This window comes from Pipistrellus kuhlii, unplaced genomic scaffold (assembly GCF_014108245.1).
Source record: "Pipistrellus kuhlii isolate mPipKuh1 unplaced genomic scaffold, mPipKuh1.p scaffold_m20_p_166, whole genome shotgun sequence".
Classification (NCBI taxonomy): Eukaryota; Metazoa; Chordata; class Mammalia; order Chiroptera; family Vespertilionidae; genus Pipistrellus; species Pipistrellus kuhlii.
In genome coordinates this window covers 20797-40327 of record NW_023425478.1, presented here as the reverse complement: position 1 = coordinate 40327, position 19531 = coordinate 20797, and the positions used below count along the sequence as shown (strand labels likewise).

At 64.5% G+C, this 19531-nt stretch overlaps 1 protein-coding gene across 1 annotated transcript in view; it reads left to right on the top strand.

The window, feature by feature from the left end:
* Nucleotides 1-7683: 7683 nt before the first annotated feature.
* NR5A2 (nuclear receptor subfamily 5 group A member 2) overlaps nt 7684-19531 on the top strand; it is a gene marked incomplete at its 3' end in the record, with an annotated part of 32495 nt that continues 20647 nt past the window's right edge. The window contains exons 1-4 of the mRNA XM_036440192.1: nt 7684-7723; nt 11167-11285; nt 12894-13035; nt 16633-17351. Of these exons, the coding sequence (XP_036296085.1) occupies nt 7705-7723; nt 11167-11285; nt 12894-13035; nt 16633-17351 (999 nt within the window). The remainder of the gene's footprint in view (nt 7724-11166; nt 11286-12893; nt 13036-16632; nt 17352-19531) is intronic.

Genomic DNA, 19531 nt, shown 5'->3' with positions numbered 1-19531 from the left:
ATGATGCGTTCGGAGATCATCCTCCTCTGGCCACTCGGTGTATCCCACCCATTTATCTTCCCTGAAGTTAAAAAAAAAAAAGGGGAGAAAAAAGCAAGCGGATATTTCAAACGTTGTGTTTGATGCCCGCTGTGTTCGGATATCTGTCGATTAGCTGGGAGGAATGTGTATCCATTTCACCCCTAATATCTCCCGATACATTTTTTCCATCCGAAATAAGAAGCTGAAATCGGAACAACTCGAAGCAAAGTAACCATATGGGGTGTCCGGGGTCCCTCACGCTGTTCGGGGGCGGCTTTCAGAGGTCTGTGAGGTGTCAGGCCGCACACAGGCGGGCAGCTCGCTCACTGCCCGCCCTGTATACACAGGGTTTTTCTGGCGAACGAAAGTCATCTTTAAAAACCCTGTTATCATTCTTTACGGGTGAGAAGGGATTTCATTTTTTCCAGAGAAGGACCCCGTCTTGTTTCTGTAGCTGTAAGGGCAGAAAGCTCACATTCTCTCGAAGAGAAAGAGACAGACGTGTTGCTGTCCCAGCAAGAATGTGGCCAACTCATCCTGAGAGAACAGGGAGGGGAATGGGAAAGGAGCCGGGAAGCGGGTCAGAGTCTGTGGGGACCGCGTTCTCGGGAGGCGGACTCTCTCCCTGTCCCGGTTGGGGAGGCCCCGGCCTTTCCCGCGGCCTCTGCTGGGCTTTCCCGGGGGGCCCCGCGGACCCGGGCCTGTCCTGAGCGCTGGTCCCGGTCCGGGGGACAGCGAGGAGGAGCCCCAGCCTGGGCTCTGCCCGGAGCCAGCGGAGCCGCGGCCGTGATTGCGGGTTTTATGGGCCCACTGCGCCCTGAGTGAGCGATTGAGGAAATGGTTTCGGGGACAGCGCCCTGCCCGCAGGGACAGGAACGCCCGCACGGCCTGCAGGGTCCCGGGTATATGGCTCTGCAGATAAGGGAGGGCGGGGGCGCGGGGCCGGGCTGATTCTGGATCAGTTTGGGTGTGTGTGTGTGTGTGTGTATGTGTGTGTGTGTGTGTGTATGTGTGTGTGTATATGTGTGTGAGTGTGTGTGTAAGTGCATGTGTGTATATGTGTGTGAGTGTGAGTGTGTGTGTGTAAGTGCGTGTGTGTGTGTGTATGTGTGTGTGTATATGTGTGTGAGTGTGTGTGTAAGTGCATGTGTGTATATGTGTGTGAGTGTGTGTGAGTGTGAGTGTGTGTGTATGTGTGTATGTGTGTGTGTGTATGTGTGTGAGTGCGTGTGAGTGTGAGTGTGTGTGTATGAGTGTGTGTGTGAGTGTGTGAGTGTGTGTGTAGGAGTGTGTGTGTAGGAGTGTGTGTGTGTGTGTGTGTGTGTGTGTGTGTGCGGTGTATGTGTTGTATATGTGTGAGTGTGTGAGTGTGTGTAAGTGCATGTGAGTGTGAGTGTGTGTGTGTGTGTGTGTGTGTGTGTGTGTGTGTGTGTGTGTGTGTTTGGAGGTCACGCGTCCCTCCAGGCGGCAGCAGCCAGGGGCGCAGCGCGGACTCGGGCATTGGGGGGGGGGGGCACGCTCAGCAGGGGACGCGGGCGGCGCGCACACGGGCCAGGGCGCACGGGGACGCGGCGGCGGGGACGGGGCTGGGGGACCGGAGACCTCCTCTCCGATCGCCCCCGCGGCGCTGGGCTCGCGCGGACTCCCGGGGCCGGAGTGGGACAGGCGCGCAGGCCCTGCCTCCGCCCCGGAGCACGCGGTGCTGGGGGCAGCCTGGGCGCCTGGAACCCGGCCGGTGGGGGGTCGGCTGCTGCAAAGGCCGGACCGGGCACGGCTCCTGCCGGAGAGAGGGCTGGGGACTGAGCCTCCATAGAAAGTACCGGCTAGGGACTGAGCCTCGGTAAAAAAGTACCAAGTACCGGATCCCGGACCCTCCCCAGTCCAGAGCCAGACCGGGGGTGAAGCCACCTATGTGGGCGATGTGCCCTCGCTCTTCACCTTCTTGGAGCAAACACCTCGCTGAGCCCTGGCTAGGTTGGCTCAGTGGGTAGAGCCTGGGCCTGCGGACTGCTGGGTCCTGGGTTCAAGTACAATCAAGAGCGCGTGCCCAGGTTGTGGGCTCCATCCCTGGTCCTGATGGGGCGCGTGGGGGGAAGGGAGGGAGAGCGGGCACCCCAAGGATGTGTCTTTGTCACATCCGTGTCTCTCTCTGTCTCTCCCCCTCCCTTCCGCTCTCTCTTTTAATCCATGGGGGGTGAGGACTAAGGGCAACAGAAAACCTCTCTGGGAAATCCGTTAGCCGCGGGGAACTCCGGGAGTTGGGGGCGGGCACTGTGGGTGGGACCCCCTGCCCCAGGGGAGGGGAGATGCCGCTGGGAGGGGAAGACTTCGGGCGGAAGGCGTCTTTCTCAGACTCCCGGAAGCTGCTGGGTGTGTCTCTGTGAGATGGAGGGGAAGAAACTGAACTTCTCATCTTCAGACAATCCGGATACAGAGCGGGTTGAGGAGCAGATTCCGCTGCGGCTGGTGTGATTGGCCCACAGTTTCAGCTACAGCTGACATCATTGGTCCAGTCCCCAATGCGTCTGACGTCATTGCCCCGCAGCTTCAGCTGCGGCAGATGTCATTGGCCCACAGTTTCGGCCGCGGCTGACGTCATTGGCCCAGTTTAGTTGCGGCTGATGTGATTGGTCCACAGTTTCAGTTGCATCTGACGTCATTAGCCCACAGTTCCCGCCTCGGGCAATGTCATTGGTCCACAGCTTCAGCTGCGGGTGACGTCATTGGTCCAGTTTCAGCTGTGGGTGACCTCATTGGTCCGTGAGGCCCGCATGGGAACCTTGCAAAAACCTTGGCATCTTCGGGGACTGGTTCCTTCCGGTCGGTTTCCTTACGGAGATGGGGGATGCTAAGGGGAGTGGGGGGAACAGAGAAGCACAGGAGAGCAGGCTTGGACCCCGGCGGCCTTCCTGGCTCTGTCTGGCCCAGCTCTACGGCTGACCGTCACCCCCTTTTACCGGTGAAGATGGCACCCCGAGGCCCAGCGGCCTCCCCGGGGCCCCTCGGCTTGTGGGGAGCGTGAACTGGGGACAGAAGCCCGGAGTGCGGTCCCCAAACCCAGGCTGGTCCCTGAGGGAGGAGCTGCTGACACGAAGGAATGAGGATGTAACCGGTGGGTGGCTCAGAGAGGCATTTTGGGATTAAGGCCGATGATGGTGAAGGATCTTCTTTCCATCCCACCGGGGGAGTGAGGCTTAGAGCTGGGCAGGCCTCAGGCAGGCTCCAGGGTGAAGCCGGGGCCTGGGGGCTCTGGGGCCCACGGGGTGGGACATCCTGGGGCGGGAGAGGGGGATGGAGTCTGGATGAGGTTATCTTTGATGGGTTTTTATTGATCTCAGAGAGAAGGAAGGAGGGACGGACAGAGAGGGAAACACCCAGGAGAGAAAACCATGGATCAGCTGCCTCCTGCACACTCCTCACTAGGGATGGGGTCAGCAAGCCCGGCTTAGGCCCTTGGCCTGAATGGACCCTGGGACCCTTCCGCCTGCAGGCCGAGGCTCTATCCACTGAACCACACCAGCCCGGGCTACAGCGAACCGAGGGAGAGAGAGATAGAGAGAGAGAGAGAGAGAGAGAGAGAGAGAGAGAGAGAGAGAGAGAGGGATCGCGCCACAACTTGGGCCAAACTCCCAAGCCTCGCCCCTCCCTCTGGGCAGGCGTGGGAGATGGCCTGGGGGCGGGGTTCCTGGAGCCTGGGCATGGGGCCACCTCACGTTCTGCCCGAGGAAAGCTGGGCCATGGCCGTGGTGATACCACCACAGCCCTGAGAGTGACACATTGTTTCCAAACAGGCAGTTCTCCCTCCCACGGTCACTCCTCCAAAGCCTCTGCCGATACAATGTGTCCAGGTGGGAGCTGAAATGTAACCGTCTTCGCTTAAAACCCAGTATTTCTACTCAAAACCCAGTGTCTTCACTCAAAATCCAGTGGGTGGGGCGGGGGTCCCGGTGGCCGGAGGCCTGGGGCTGACCAGCCGCCTCCTCCGCACTTTCTGGCGGAGATTTCTCCGAAGAAGCAAGTTCCTTCTGGGGCGGAGACATAAGAGGGCGATCTCGGAGGAAAGGGATTCATTCATTCTTCCTCAAAACACCAGAAAGCAGGCGGGAGGAGGCCTGAGGCACTGGCTCCAAGGATGCAGATTTGCAAACGTGCAGGGGGGAGGGGCTCCGTGCCAGGCTTCTCCTGCCCCCCCTCCCCTCCCTGCCCCAGGCGCGCGGGGGCAGCGGGTCCCCCACTCCGAGCTAAAGCCCCGGACCCTGGCTGGGGTCCCCGCCGCATGGAGCTGGGGTGAAGGGCAGGCTGCTGCGGGCGCTGCGGGCGGGCGGGAGGAGATGGGGGGTCCCCGCGGAGGGCGGGGGGGGGGGGCCTGACCCGGGGCTGCAGCCCGCAGGCTGGAGGCACCGGCACGGCCCGCGGCGCTGAGCTGCGGGGAGCAGACCTGCCAGGTCCGCGCCTCCCGCTCCTCAAGGCTGCGGGGGCCCCCGGAGCCTCCGCCTCCGTAATCGCCGCTGTCAATCAGCCCCGCAGCCGCCCGGAGGCCGGGCACGTCGGGAAGATGCGGGGATTGGGGGGGGGGGGAGGGGATTGGGGGGAGAGGGTAGGGAGGGGGTCGCCCCAGGCCGGGGGAGGGGGGGGAGCGAAGGGAGGAGATTCAGAACCTGTGATAGTGCCCGGATTGGGGGAGGGGGGTACCCGGCGGGGGATGGGGTCCCCCCCATGGCGTTTGTCATCCCAAACCTGTCCCTGCGTCTGTGGGCAACGGTCCCGAACGCCGCAGCCTGGACCGGAGAGCCCACGGGCCTGGGCCCCAGTTCCGCGGCCTCCCCGCCCCCCAAACCCCCCTCGGCCCCGGGACCCCCGCCCCTCCGGTGACCCAGGCCCCGCAGGCCCGGCTCCCCTCCTCGGCTCCCCTGGGGAGGGGTTCCCAGAGGCGCCAGGCCCAGGGCGGGGAGGATGGGAGGGGAGGCAGCGGCATTGCAGGGTCTGGGGAGGGGAGGGAGGGGAGGGAGGAGGTGGGTAGAGGAGCTCCAGGGCCCCCCCACCTCTTGCGCCCCTGAATTGGGAGAAGGTGAGAGCGCCCTCGCCTCTCTCAGAGGCAGCCCAGCGGGAGACGCACCGTTTCGGGGCGGGGGGGCTGAGGGGGGCTGGCTGTGATTCTCAGAACAGCAAGCTCCTGCCCCTCTCCCGGCGTCTTTTCCTGTTTGCCCCATTTCTATGGATTTCAGGGAGGGAGAGAGAGAGAGAGAGAGAAAGAGAGAGACGGAAACATCCACGAGGAGAGAGAATCCTGGACCGGCTGCCCCCTGCACGCCCCCTACCGGGCACCCAGCCCTCAACCCTGCGACCTTCAGCCGCGGAGCCACACCTGGCGGGTGAGGCACGATCCTCCTGCACTGAGATTCTCCAGCCGCCAGCCTGTGGCAGCTGCTGCTGCCGCTGAGGGCGGGCTGGCAGGCTCAGCTGGGACTCAGGAATCTCGGAGCCTCTTCAAGGTCCCAAATGTGGGCACCTCCCGCCCGCCCCCCTTTCCAGCTATCGGCCAGCCCTCCCTGCCCCCACCCCCACCGCACCACCCAGCATACACGTTCCCGGGAAACCTGAGGTTTCAGTGGCAGAGTCCGGAGTTATGTACAAGCCATTGCAGAGGGGCACGCATGGGGGGTGGGGGGAGACCCGGGGGGTACGGGTGAGCACCCCCCCATTCCTATCAAAGCAGACGGTGCAGAACTGGGAGTGGGGTAGACCTCGGCCTCTCCCCCACCCGCACCCACCCCCAGGCAGGCGGGGAGCCCCCGGAATGGGTGGCCTCCCTGCCACCCACTGGCAGTCCATTCAGGCCTTTCCAAATTCAACCCCGCCCCCTGTTGTTCGGAGGGGGGGGGGGGAGAGGAGGGGGGGTGACGCCCGCCTCGCCTCTGAGCAGACACCCTGGAGGCATCTCCCGGGAGTCCATCTGATTGCAGGGAACTGCCTTTTGGGGGGGGGGGGCGGTGAGATCTGGGAACGTGTCCCAGTGGCTGGGCGGGTGGCCCGGCCTAGGCGATGGGTCTTTGCAACTTTCTAGCAAGTGTGGGGCCTCCCGGCCTCCCCCCCACCCTGGTTCCACCAGAGACCCCAGAAGAACCAGGAAAGTCCGGCCCGGCCAGCGCGGCTCAGTGGCTGAGCGTCAGGCGCGGACCTAGGAACCAGGAGGTCACATCACGGGTCAGGGCCCAGGCCTGGTGGCAGGCTCCATCCTCGGTGCTGGACGCGTGAGGGAGGCAGCACATCCCTGCTTCTCTCTCATCACGGGTGCTTTTCTCTCTCTCTCTCCCTCTCCCATCCTCTCCACAATCAATTTTAAATATATATATTTTTAGAAAATTAAAGATAAAAGGAAAGCCCAGACCAACAAGGAGTGCGTTCCGCGGGGATCGCAGCTCCCGGAAACTTGGGGCGCGCGTCGCCAAGAGGGTCCGGGTTTGGGGAGGCGAGGGGGGGGGGCATCTGTACGTGACGGACAGACCCGGAGGGAGAGGAGAGACGGGGCGGCTGCCCCTCTGACTCCCAGAGCGTGAGCGAACCCTGCGTGCCTCCTGGAGCGCAGACCAGCTTGGCCAAGGGCGGGACACTGACTTCCACCTCTGTCTCCCCCCCCGCCCCCCCACACCACCCCCACCCCGCCCTTGGGTGCTGGCCGTGGGCGTGTAGGCTCCTCCCGCTCAGCCCCGCACCCCCACCCGCACCCCCACCCCCTCTCCTCGGCTGCCTTCCCCTCGGCTCCGGCTCCGGCTCCAGCTCCAGCCGCCGCCGAGCTCAGGCAGAGGTCGCCGCTGCCCGCGTTAGACCCGGAGCCTCCTGTCCTGGTCCCCGCCCCAGGCCGGGGCGCGCGGGGAGGGAGAGGGGAAGGGGCGAGGCGCGGGGGGCCCGGGCGGGGGCGCCGCCTCCCCATTGGCCGGCGCCCCGGGTCCCACCCGCGTCCGGAACCCGCGCCCCAAGTCGCTGTCCTCGGCGCGCTCACCCCAGCCCTCCCTGCCCCGCTCCCTCCCCGGCCCCCGCTCCCCGCTCCTCCCCGCCCGCACCGTCCGCCTCGGGGCTGCCCGGGGGCGGCCCTGGCACCGCGGGAGGCGGCGGGAGGCGGAGGGAGAGCCGGAGGCTGCAACTTCGCGCCCCGCACTCGGCGGCGGCGGGGAGCGGGAGGGGCGGGCGGGAGAGGAGCCGGGAGAGCGGAGCCGCTGCGGATCCGGAGCCCTCGGCGCGCGGAGGAGGAGCCGCCGGGAGAGCGAGGCGTCCCGCAGCGGCCACCGCGGCCCGGCGCCCCCGGAGGCCCCTCTGCCCGCCGCCCGCGCCCCGCGCCCGGCCGGTCGGACCCGCTCCCCGGCCGCTGCGCCCTCGCCGCCGCCGCCGCCGCCGCCGCCTCCGCCTCCTCCGCCCCCGCGGAGCCGAGCCCGCGCGCTCCCGGGCGCCGTGTCTCCTCCTCCTCCTCCTCCTCCTCCTCCTGCGGCGGCTCCGGGCGGCTCGGGGGCAGCGGCGGGGCCGGCCGGGGCGCGGGGTCCGGACTCGCAGCCCGGAGGCGGCGGAGGATCGCGCGGGCGGGCGAGCGGACCCCCCTCCGGCCGCGCCCGCCTCCCTCCCGCCGGACCCGGACCCGCGCGGCCGCCGGTCATGCTGCCCAAAGCGGAGGCGCCTGGGGACCAGGGCCAGATGCCGGAGAACATGCAAGGTGAGCGGCCCCGCGGCCCGGCGCCCGGGGGAGAGGGGAGGACCGGTGCCCGGGCGGAGGCCGCCTCCCCGGATGCCAAAGTTTACGGCTCCGGAACCGGGCGAGGCGGGCGCTTTCTCCCCAAGCCGGGCCGCTCGGTTCTGACCGGGAGGAGAGGCGCTCCGAGCCCTCCGGCCCCCGGAGCGGCGGCTCAGGCTGACGGCGGCGGAGGCGGAGGGGAAAGGAGGGCGCCCGGGACCCGGGACCCGTGCGCGCTCAGGTGGGGAGCGCTGTGCTCTGGACAGTCACCGGCAGGAGGAGCGGGGGATCCCGCAGGGCTGGTCTTAGGGGCTGGATGCGGAGGGGCACCCCAAGCCCCGGGTGCGCGCCCCGGGACCCGGGCACGTTGGGCAGAGCGGGCAGAGCCGCGGAGGCCAACGCAGCCCCAGCCCTGGGCTCCGCGCGGGTCGCCCCGGGGAGCTGCTGCGGGGTGGGGAGGCCCGTATCTCTGCCGCCGCCCGGAGCGGGGCGCGGGGTTGTGGGGGGAAGGTGGTCCCCGGCTCCGGGTCGCCCACAAGAACCGCCTCTCGCGGGCCATGTCCTCGCCGTTTCCCCAAGTCGCCAGGCCCGCGGCGGCGGGCAAAGCCCGGGAGGAATTGGCCGCCCGGCCCCGGTCCGGAGGAAACAAGGCGAGGAAGAGCCGCCGGCGCCCCGTCTCCCGGGCGGGAGCGGCGGGGCCGGGCCGGGCGGGACCGGAGCAGAGTCCACCCCGGTCGGCGCCGCGGTCGGCCTCGGGGCTGGCGGTGCCCGCGCCGGGGGACCCTCCCAGGAGCGCTGCAGGGTCCCCGGGGCCGAGGCCCTGAGCCCCACTCGTGGGCGGGCTGCAGGGGACGCGGCTGTCCCCAACAGGCGTTCCCTGCCGGTTTTGGGGTCCCCCGCGCGGTGGGGAAGTGGGGGCGCGGCGTGGAGAGGGCGATCGGGGACCCTCCGCCGCGGGCTGCCGCGAGAAGGAAATTTTGGGGGCGCCCGCGGGGCCCGTGCGGCTGTCCGGGCGCAGCGGGGAGTGTCTGCTCCTGGGCCGGCCTGGCGCGTTCTCGGGACCCGGAGCCCGGGAGGCAGGGGGAGGCTGCGGAGAGCCGGCGGGGGAACCCCGCGGTCCCTGAAGTTAAAGCGGGGCGCCCCCGGAGCCGCCTGGAAGCGCCGCCGCGTCCGCGGGGAGCTTTGGGGACCGGGGACCCCAATCCCCACGTTTGCCCTCCGGTCTCGGCCCGGAATGCGCCCCCGTCCGCGCCGCGGGGAGAACCGGGGGCTGCTGGATCCCCAGACCGCGCCGCGCGCTCCACTTCGGGGGGGCCCTCTCCACGGGCCCCTGAGGCCCCGCCGGACCCGCCGCTCTTCAGAGGGCTCCCGTGCCCACCACGGACCCCCTTTCCCTGTGCCTGGCGGGGCCGCGCCCGATGCGCCCAGGGCGGCCCCGTGTGCCTCCTCTCCCTCCCGCGTTCGCCTTTTCTATTCTAAGGGAGGTCCCCGGGCCCGCCCCGGCCCTCTGGGAGCGGGACCCCCGAGTCCCCTGGACCCCGCGGCCTCCCGGCGCCCCAAAGTCAGAGTTAACTGTGTTGGCGGCCAGGGAGCTGGAGGGAGAGACTTGTGGGAGCCGGCGCGCTCAACTCTCTTCCTCAAAACACGCCTCGAACTGGCAGGGAAGACGCGGAGCCTAAATCCTCCAACCTTCCCGCCCCCCCCCCCAAACCCCTGAACCCCCAGGTCCTCAATTCCGAGGCCCCTGAGGGAGACCCTTTCCCCCCAGTTTCCTCCCAAACCTTGTCTGCCTCCGGCCCCAGCCCCAGCGCCCGCCGGACTCCAAATCCGGGTACGGGGCGCCCACCCCCAACGCAGCAGGGACACCCCCTCCCCAAGGCCCTTGGCTGGGCCCGCAGGCTCCTTGCAGGATTTTTTTTTTTAAAGAACTTTTACTTAAAAGGGAGAAAGAGGGGGGAAAACACCCCAAGAGCGCAAGTCCCGGGCGGGAAGCCCCTGGTGGCGGCGCGGGATCGGCCGGCTGCTCCTCCTTCCTTTTCGGGAAACAAATCAGGAAACTCCTGCGCGCTCCCCCCGGCGGCCCCCATCCCCCCGGCCCCCCCGCCCCCCAAACGCCACTGATTAACCCAAAGCAAACGCGGCGGTGTTTGCGGGGCGGCGGAGCGGAGGTTGAGCAACAACCGGGGACCGGGCGGCGCGCCCCGGGGTCACAGGCCGGAGCGGCCGGAGGGCGCGCGGCCACCCGTGGTCCCCGCCGCGCGGGCCTGGGCGTCTCCACGGGACCGGACCGGACCGGACCGGACCAGGTACCGTCTGGGATGGGAACCCTCGGGCCTCGGACCCGGGGCGCCCGGACCTCGCTGCCCGCGGACGGACGGACGGACGCGTTCGGCAGGCGGGCGGCGGGGCTGCGTCCCGGGGAAGGCGGGCCCGGTCAGCGCCCGGCCGCCCGGTTTCTCGGTTGAACTTCAACCCGGGGCGACCTCAGAGGGGAGATGGCGGGGAAAACCTGTACAGTGAGGACGTTCAGGGCTTAGCTGTGTCTCTCTTCCCTTTTTATGTTACACTGTTGCCTTCAGCGGCTTCCCCGGATCCCCCTTCTCGCTGGCGCAGGCGGGTTTGCAAAAGCGCGGGGTTGAAACAAAGTATCTGGAGCGGAAACAAAGTGTCCAGGGTTCGAAACAAAGTATCCATGGTCGAACCAAAGTCTGGAATTGAAACAAAGTGTCTAAGATTGAAACAAAGTATCCAGGATTGAAACAAAGTATCCAGGATTAAAACAAAGTATTCGGAGTGGAAACTAAGTATCCGGATCGAGAGCGATACCCCAGGCTTCCTCCTCGCCCCAGCCCAGAGCCTGGGGAGCCTGGGGAGCCTCGGGGAAGGGGTTTGGCTGCTCGGATCCCGGCTGAGGCGGGTCGGGGCGGGAGCTGGAGCGTCGCAGCCGCGGGCCTGGTCCTGGGGCCGCTCCTCCCCGTAGCGCCGGCAGCAAACTTCCTCCAGAGCGAGAGGGGGTGCAGCAGGGGGTGCAAAGGTGACAACACTGGGGACTTTGAAAGGCAATTTCAGAGAAACCCGGAGCCTCCGGTTTCTTCCGGTGGCTCCCGCTCCCGGGCTGAGAGGTGGCGGCTTTTGCAGGCTTTTGGGTGCAGAAATGTCTCACAGGAGACCTAGGAGTTGTTTTTAAAAAAATTTAGTATATATATATATATATATATACACTCTTTAAAAAAGATGTTTGGCTTTCTGGCTGCCGCATAGTTCTGGAAGGAACTCCCGGCACAACGTATTTTCACTTTGTCTCTTTCCTCCTGGCGGACTTTGCCCGCCGTTCCCTGCGGGGCCCGGGCCGGGCCGGACGGACGGACGGAGAGCCAGCCGGGGGACTCACGGGCCCGCGCCCCTCTCTCCCTCTTCTCTTCCAGTGTCTCAGTTTAAGATGGTGAGCTACTCCTACGACGAGGACCTGGAGGAGCTGTGCCCCGTGTGCGGAGACAAGGTGTCCGGCTACCACTACGGGCTGCTCACCTGCGAGAGCTGCAAGGTGGGGCCCTCCGAGCCCCAGCAAGCCCCCGCCCCGGGGCGGCTCCTTAAAGCGCCAGGCCGGCTTTTATTTTTATTTAAAACTCTTGGGGGGAAAAAGAGAAAGAAAGAAAGAAAGAAAGAAAGAAAGAAAGAAAGAAAGAAAGAAAGAAAGAAAGAAAGAAAGAAAGAAAGAAAGGGGGAGAGAGAGAGACCATCCCAGATGCGAGATGATCCTTAGAAATATGAGTCTCCTCGAAGTCAGAGGGCGAGCAAATGGATGGTGTTTGGAAAACTTTGCCGCCTCGCACGGCTCCCAGATAGTTTATGACGCTTTTGCTGCCTCCCGGGAGCCTCGGACGGCGGCGACTGGCCCCCCGCCGATCGATCCCGGTGACTTATCTACCGTTAAAGGGCCGCGGCTCTCCGGGGAGCCGTGACGGAGTGGCTTCCAAATACCTTGTAGCTCGCGAGCCGAAGGGCCGGGCATTCATTACCCACAGACATAAACGTCTCCATCCCCAGATTTACTCCCAAAATAATTGTGGGGGAATCCCCGGGAATTTATATCGCGAGGGAGCGCGGGCAGGGTCTTCCCGGCTCCGATAGAGCCGTTTTCATAAATACAGGAGCCGCCTGCGTGGGGGGAGGCGCGGGGCGCAGGTACCAGGCTGTTCCTAGCGGGAATTCTGCAGCATCTTTCCCGTCCACGGATACGCTGTTCTCCACGTTTATTTTTTTTCTTTTCTAAGCGGAGAGCTGGGTACAAGGACTTAAACCCCTGCCAGGAGAAAACAAAAACCCTTGCTTCTCCGTCACAAAGTGGGGTCGTCCGGCTCCGGAGCCCCGTGGCTGTGTGCGCTCTGCAGCCGCATTAATTTCTGAGCGGAACCCCAGGGACCCACTGGGTCCTGGGTGCAGCCTCAGGTCTCGGCTCTCTGCGTGTTCTCGTCCGTTCCATTTTTTTTTCTTTCTCTCTCTCTCTTTCTTTCTTTTTTTTTTTTTTTTTTTTTAAACAGAGTTCTCATACTGGAACGCATTCCAGTGGAATTAGGAACATTTTCCCCATTTTTTTCCCCCCTTCAAATCCCTTTGCTTTTAACGACCTTGTGTTGACATTGGGGAGAGATCTGAGCTGGTCTGAGGGCCAGGTTTTCCACTGGCTTTCTTTCTTTCTTTCTTTCTTTTCTCTTTCTTTTCTTTTTTTTTTTTTTTTCTCGGTCGTCGGTCCCTGGAAGGGTACCAGACGCCCTGAGAACCTGTCTCTGGACTCGGACATGGTGTGGGGTGGGGGAGGGAGGGGAGAAGCCCCGGGCCATCCTGAAGGTGTTGTCCTCTGACCCTCGAGATGGTGTGGATTCAGCCAGAGCTTGCCCTCCCCCCACGAGGGGCTGCCATGGATTGGGGTGTATCCCCCGAGGCCAGCAGAACCGCCCAGGCTTGCGGGGAGGGCGGGCGGCCTCGGGGCCCTGGAAAACAAACCCTCGGACCCGGACCCTCAGAAGGGCCCCGTGGTTCGGGCTCTGAGGAGAGGAGAGGATTCTCGGCGGAGTCCCCCTCCCCCGCCCGGGGGCAGAACTGGGAGAGGGCGGGCGATGGACCCGGACGTGACCCCCCCATGCTCCCCCAGGGCTTCTTCAAGCGCACGGTGCAGAACAACAAGCGCTACACCTGCATCGAGAGCCAGAGCTGCCAGATCGACAAGACCCAGCGCAAGCGCTGCCCCTACTGCCGCTTCCAGAAGTGCCTGAGCGTGGGCATGAAGCTGGAAGGTAGGCCGCCCGCCGGGGACACGTGTCCCCACGCGTGCTCCCGCTGTCCCCACGCGTGCTCCCGGCCGGGGACACGCTGTCCCCACGCGTGCTCCCGGCCGGGGACACGCTGTCCCCACGCGTGCTCCCGGCCGGGGACACGGCTGACCCCACGCGTGCTCCCGGCCGGGGACACGGCTGACCCCACGCGTGCTCCCGGACGGGGACACGGCTGACCCCACGCATGCTCCCGGCCGGGGACACGCTGTCCCATGTTCGAACCCCGCGGACGGGGGTGGCAGACTTCAGCCTGCATCCGCTTCGTGCATAGTCTGTGTTTCATTCTGGCCCTGGTCAAATCCACCCGGAAAAAATAAATAAAGTTCATATCAAGAGCTGTGGCCAAAACCGGTGTGGCTCAGTGGATGCCGGTGAAGGGTCCCGGGTTCGATTCCGGTCAAGGGCATGGACCTTGGTGGCGGGCACATCCCCGGTGGGGGGTGCGCAATAGGCAGCTGGTCGATGATTCTCTCTCATCGATGTTTCTAACTCTCTATCCCTCTCCCTTCCTCTCTGTAAAAAATCAATAAAATATATATTTTTTAAAAAGAGTTGTGTGTCTCGGCCTCCTCCCCCATTTTATTTTTATTTTTTTAAATAAATATATCTTACTGATTTTTTTTTTTCAGAGAGGAAGGGAGAGGGATAGAGAGCTAGAAACATCGATGAGAGAGAAATATCGATCAGCTGCCTCCTGCACACCCCCCACTGGGGATGTGCCCGCAACCAAAGTACATGCCCTTGACCGGAATCGAACCCGGGACCCTTCAGTCTGCAGGGCGACACTCTGTGCACGGAGCCACAGTGGCCCGGGCCCCCTCATTTTTTGTTGTTAGTTTGGGGAGTAGCTGCATTTGCCCCTAAAAATAAAAGCAGGTTCGACGAAAGCAAGACTTCAAGCCATTCAACTGAGAATCAAGGGAAAGAATGCGGGGAAAACTGTTTTTTTAAGTTTTCAAACCAGAAGGTCCTCGTCAACGTTTGACTAGAATCTTTTTTTTTTTCCCCTCTAACTATATTTTTGTTGATTGCAGACGGGAAGAGAGAGAGAGAGAGAGAGAAACATCCACGATGAGAGAGAATCACGGACCGGCTGCCTCCTGCTCGCCCCACCCTGGGGATGGAGCCCGCCACCCAGGCCTGGGCCCTGACCGGGACTCGAACCCGGGACCTCCTGGGTCACAGGTCAGCGCTGCACCCCGGAGCCCTGCCGGCAGAATGGAATTTTTTTGTTAAGTAGCCGTGCTTGCCGTACGTGGACAGGCAATTACGTGATTCCCGCGCGGGATTAACCCCTCATACTTGTCCAAGGGACTCGCTCGGGCCAGGAGTCCTGCTGGATATTGTGGGGAGGCGCTTTTCGAGGTAATGACGGAGCCTGCGGAGTGAAATTGTTTTTTGTGTTTTTCTTTTTAAAAAAAGCGGAGAAGCAGGGAGCATGAAAAACGCTGGACTCCTAGACAGGAGACACGCGCCTGCTTTCTTAAAATGAAAGCCTCCTGACACTTCACAGAGAGAGGGGAGCCGGCAACGTGAACATGTGTCTGCGACACATGATGTGCCGTTTATGTATGTGCTGGCGTGTGGCTGGTCCTTCCTCAGAGGAAGTATGTGGCAGATAAAGGAGCCATACATATCACTGGCATGTATAAGCACTAGTGGTGTGTGTGTGTGTGTGTGTGTGTGTTTAAAAAAAATAGATTTTGCCCTCCCTGGTGTGGCTCAGTGGGCAGAGCATCGGCCTGTGGACTGAAGGGCCCCGGGTTCGATTCCCGTCAAGGCCACAGGCCTGGGTTGCGGTCTCGACCCCCTTGTGCGAGGGCAGGAGGCAGCCGATCCGTGATTCTCTCTCGTCATGGCTGTTTCTATCTCTCTACCCCTCTTTCTTTCTCTCTTCGATCAATAAAGACATTTTAAAAATACGTCTTTTATGATTGGGAGAGGGGGAGGGAGAGAGAGAGAGAGAAGCATCCACATAAGAATGAAACGTCCATCCGTCGGCTGCCTCCTGCACGCCCCCTCCTGGGGATCAGGCCCACACCCTGGGCCTGTGCCCTTGACCAGGAATCGAACCCTGACCCCCTGGTTCAGAGGTCAACGCTCGGCCACCGAGCCACTACGGCCGGGCCTATCTGATTTTCTAAACAAAAGAAAAAGTCCCTTCCCACCAGCACGAAACACTGAATATTCAACGCCCCCCGCCCCCTCGAAAGCCTCCTTGATGCCGTGTTGCGGTCTGAGTGCCCAGCGATCCGCATACATTTTTAATGCCAGCCTAATCCTGAGATAAAAAGCTCAGAGAGCGTCGCCCCCCGGCCATGCCCGCACGTCCGGGCTGTCAGGGCGGCCGGCTGGCTCCTGCCAATCGCCCGGGCCCTGCAGGCCTGGGGGGCGAGGGGGGGACAGCCCGCTCGCCGGATGACAACGCGGCCCAGGCCCCTCCCGGCCCTGGGACGGCGACTGATGGATCGGCTTTCACTCTGCACAGTTTTGCTTAAAAAAAAAAAAAAAAAAAAACAGAAACGATGGCCGGTGGCGATCGGATGGGCGTTCGTTCGTCCAGTCCGGGTGGAAATCGTTATTTTCGTTTTCCCTAAAGAAAAGGATGTCCCGGCCGGTCTGGGCCGCGGGGCCAGCGGGGCTGAGGAGCAGGACGGGGCTCTGAGAGCAGACGGTCCCAGGGTAATCGCTGGAGACTTTGTTCGCTGGAGACTTTGTTCGCTGGAGACTTTGTTCGCTGGAGACTTTGTTGCTCTCTCGGAGCTTCGATTCCGGTAAAGAGCAACAATGTAACGGGGGGCGTGAGAGACAGCGCCGGCCGCTCTTAGGACAAACACAGACTCTCCTCTGAGCGAGACAGGGCGGCCGGGGGTGTGGCCGCCATCATCAGGACATCTTCCCCGTCCAGCACGGGGGAGATTTTTTTCTTTTTTTTTAATTTTTTTTAAATTTCATTGATTTTTCTTTCTTTTTTTAATATATTTTTATTGATATTTTACAGAGAGGAAGGGAGAGAGACAGAGAGCTAGAAACGTCAATGAGAGAGAGAAACATCGACCAGCCGCCTCCTGCACACCCCCTACCGGGGATGTGCCCGCAACCAATGTACACGCCCTTGGCCGGAGTCGAACCCGGGACCTTTCAGTCCGCAGGCCGACGCTCTATCCACTGAGCCACACCGGTTTCGGCGATTTCATTGATTTTTCACAGAGAGGAAGGGAGAGAGAGGGACAGAGAGGTAGAAACATCGATGAGAGAGAGACACCCATCAGCTGCCTCCTGCACGCGCCCCCTCCCCCTTACCGGGGATGTGCCCACAACCAAGGTCCAAGCCCTCGACCCGGGGGGAATGGAACCCGGGACACCCTTCCGTCTTGCAGGCCGGGGTGGGGCGGGGGTGGCGCTACCCACTGAGCCACACCGGCCAGAGCCCGACGAGACTGGTTGATTCTTGTGTATGTGGCCCGACCCCGGCTCCCCGAGCCAGGCAGGGCCCCCCGCTTCCCCGCCCCCCGTCGTGCCTCTCTCCGCTCACGCCCGCCTCTCCCTCCCCTCCAGCGGTGCGCGCCGACCGCATGCGGGGCGGCAGGAACAAGTTCGGGCCCATGTACAAGCGGGACCGCGCGCTGAAGCAGCAGAAGAAGGCGCTGATCCGGGCCAACGGGCTGAAGCTGGAGGCCATGTCGCAGGCGATCCAGGCCATGCCGCCCGAGCTGGGCCTGTCGCCCGCTGCCCTGCAGAGCCTCCACTCGGCAGCCTCGAAGGGGCTGCCGCTGAGCCACGCCGGCCTGCCGCCCACGGACTACGACCGCAGCCCCTTCGTCACGTCCCCGGTCAGCATGGCCCTGCCGCCCCACGGCCACGGCCACGGCCACGGCGCCGGCCACGGGGGCCACGGGGGCCACGGCGCCGGCCACGGCGGCCTCCAGGGCTACCCGCCCTACGGCCCCTTCCCCAGCCGGGCCATCAAGTCCGAGTACCCGGACCCCTACGGCAGCTCGCCCGAGTCGCTGCTGGGCTGCCCCTACGTGGACGGCTGCGCGGCCGGCTCCCCGGCCGGCGTGCCGCACCTCATCCTGGAACTGCTGCGCTGCGAGCCCGACGAGCCGCAGGTGCGCGCGCGCATCGCCGCCCACCTGCAGCAGGAGCAGGAGCAGGCCGGCCGCGGCCGGCTGGAGCGGCTCAGCACCTTCGGGCTCCTCTGCAAGATGGCCGACCAGACGCTCTTCTCCATCGTGGAGTGGGCGCGCAGCAGCGTGTTCTTCCGGGAGCTCAAGGTGCGTGTCCCCGTCCCTCCGTCCCCTCCGTCCGCTCTGCCCGCCGTCCCCCCCCCCCCGATGGCACCCCGGCTCTGTCTGCTCTGACAGTCCGCCCCCTGTCCCCCCAATAGCACCCCGTCCGCTCTGTCCACCCCCGTCCCCCTGACGGCACCCGGCTCCTGTCCGCTCTGTCCACCCCCGTCCCCCTGACGGCGCCCCGGCTCCCCGTCTGCTGTCTGTCCGCCCCCCGTCCCCCCCCCCCCGCCCCCGACAGCACCCGGCTCCCCGTCCGCTCTGTCCACCCCCGTCCCCCCGACAGCACCCGGCTCCCCGTCCGCTCTGTCCACCCCCGTCCCCCTGACGGCGCCCCGGCTCCCCGTCTGCTGTCTGTCCGCCCCCCGTCCCCGCCCCCCCCCCCCCCCGACAGCACCCGGCTCCCCGTCCGCTCTGTCCGCCGTGCCCACCCCCGATGGCACCCCGGCTCTGTCTGCTCTGACAGTCTGCCCCCTGTCCCCCCAATGGCACCCCGTCCGCTCTGTCCACCCCCGTCCCCCTGACGGCGCCCCGGCTCCCCGTCTGCTGTCTGTCCGCCCCCCGTTCCCCCCCCCCGCCCGACAGCATCCGGCTCCCCGTCCGCTCTGTCCGCCCGCCCGCCGGACACTCACGCGTGGGGCTCTGTCCTGGTCCGTCTGGTTGTCCATCTGCGGTGCGGTGGGTGTCGTGTGGAAAAGGAGCAGGGAGGACCCGAGGGCCTGGCCCTGGGGTCAGCAAACTGCGGCTCAGGAGCCACCGGCGGCTCTCGGGCCCCCGGAGGGCGGCTCTTCCACAGAACACCAGGGCCCGGGCCCGTCCGTGTGGAAGACGTGGCGTCCGGAGACGTTTCCGTGTAAACAACGTGGCTCTCCGGAGACGTGTCCGCCGTGGTGCTGTGGACAGTGGGCTCCGTGGATGCAGGCGTGTGCCGGCCACGGGGCCGACCTGGGTGGATGGGGCTCCTGGTTGGCGGGAATTGGCGGTTCAGGCCGAGCTCGGGAGACGGGGTTTCCCATCCTGGCTCGGGGTTCCCTCTCCTCTGGGTTGTTTTTGGGGTTCGCGTCTGGTCTGGCCAGCTTTGTGAGGACGTGTGACCCAGTCGTGTGCTCTCTTATACAAGGCCGTTCCCGACTGGGGGGACGGGACGGGGTTTGGGGGGTGGGATGGGGTTTGGGGGGACAGGACGGAGTTTGGTGGGGAGGGGAGCCAGCATCGCGTGGTGTTCAGACCTCAGAGAACCAAGTGCCGTCGGTATTTACTGCCTGTTGGCCTTGCCTTGGGGCCGGCCCTGCGGGGAGGGCTGCTGTGTCTGGGGGGGCTGCGGGGGTCCGAGGTCGGGGGTCGGGGTCGGGCAGCGGCGAGGGCCCGTCTAGTCTGCTTGGCAGGCCCCGGGCCCCCCGCGCTCTGGCCGCGGTGAGGCTAATGGATTGCTACACGGTAAACAGCGGCCTGTTTGCCTAAGGATCTGAGTGTAACGACGGCTGATTATTTTATTTCCTGAGGCCCCGGCCGGGCTCACGGGGGATTGGGGGGGGGAGCGTTCTGTGGGCGCCCTCGGCCGCCCCCCGCCCAGCCCCAGCCCCAGGCGGCCTCCTTCTCCGTTTCAAACACAAACAGGCACCCCAGCCGGGACCGGACGGCCGAGTGTGTCTGACACAAACAGCCTCTTCCTCTCTCCGCGCGCCGCCGAGCGCCCAGGGGAGGGGGCAGCGCGACGGTCACACCCGCGCGGGGACCGTGGGAATGGCCCCGGCCGGTGTGGCTCAGTGGGTAGAGCGTCAGCCCACGGACTGAAGGGCCCCGGGTTCGATGCCTGGTCAAGGGCACGGACCGGCCTCAGTGCAGGCTCGATGCGTGGCCCCGACCCAACCCGTCAACGCGTCTCTCTCACGTCGATGTCTCTCGCTCTCTCTGTCTCTGTCTCTCCCTTCCGCTCCCTCTAAAAATCACAGGGACATCTCCTGGGGGGGGGGGAGGATTAACAAAACAAAACAAGAAAAGAAACAGCCGACACCAGTGTGGCTCAGTGGATAGAGCGTCGGCCTGCGGACTGGAGGGTCCCGGGTTCGATTCCCGTCAGGGGCATGGACTTTGGTTGCAGGCACAGCCCCTTTGGGGGGCGTGCAGGAGGCAGCTGGTGGATGTTTCTCTGTCATCGATGTTTC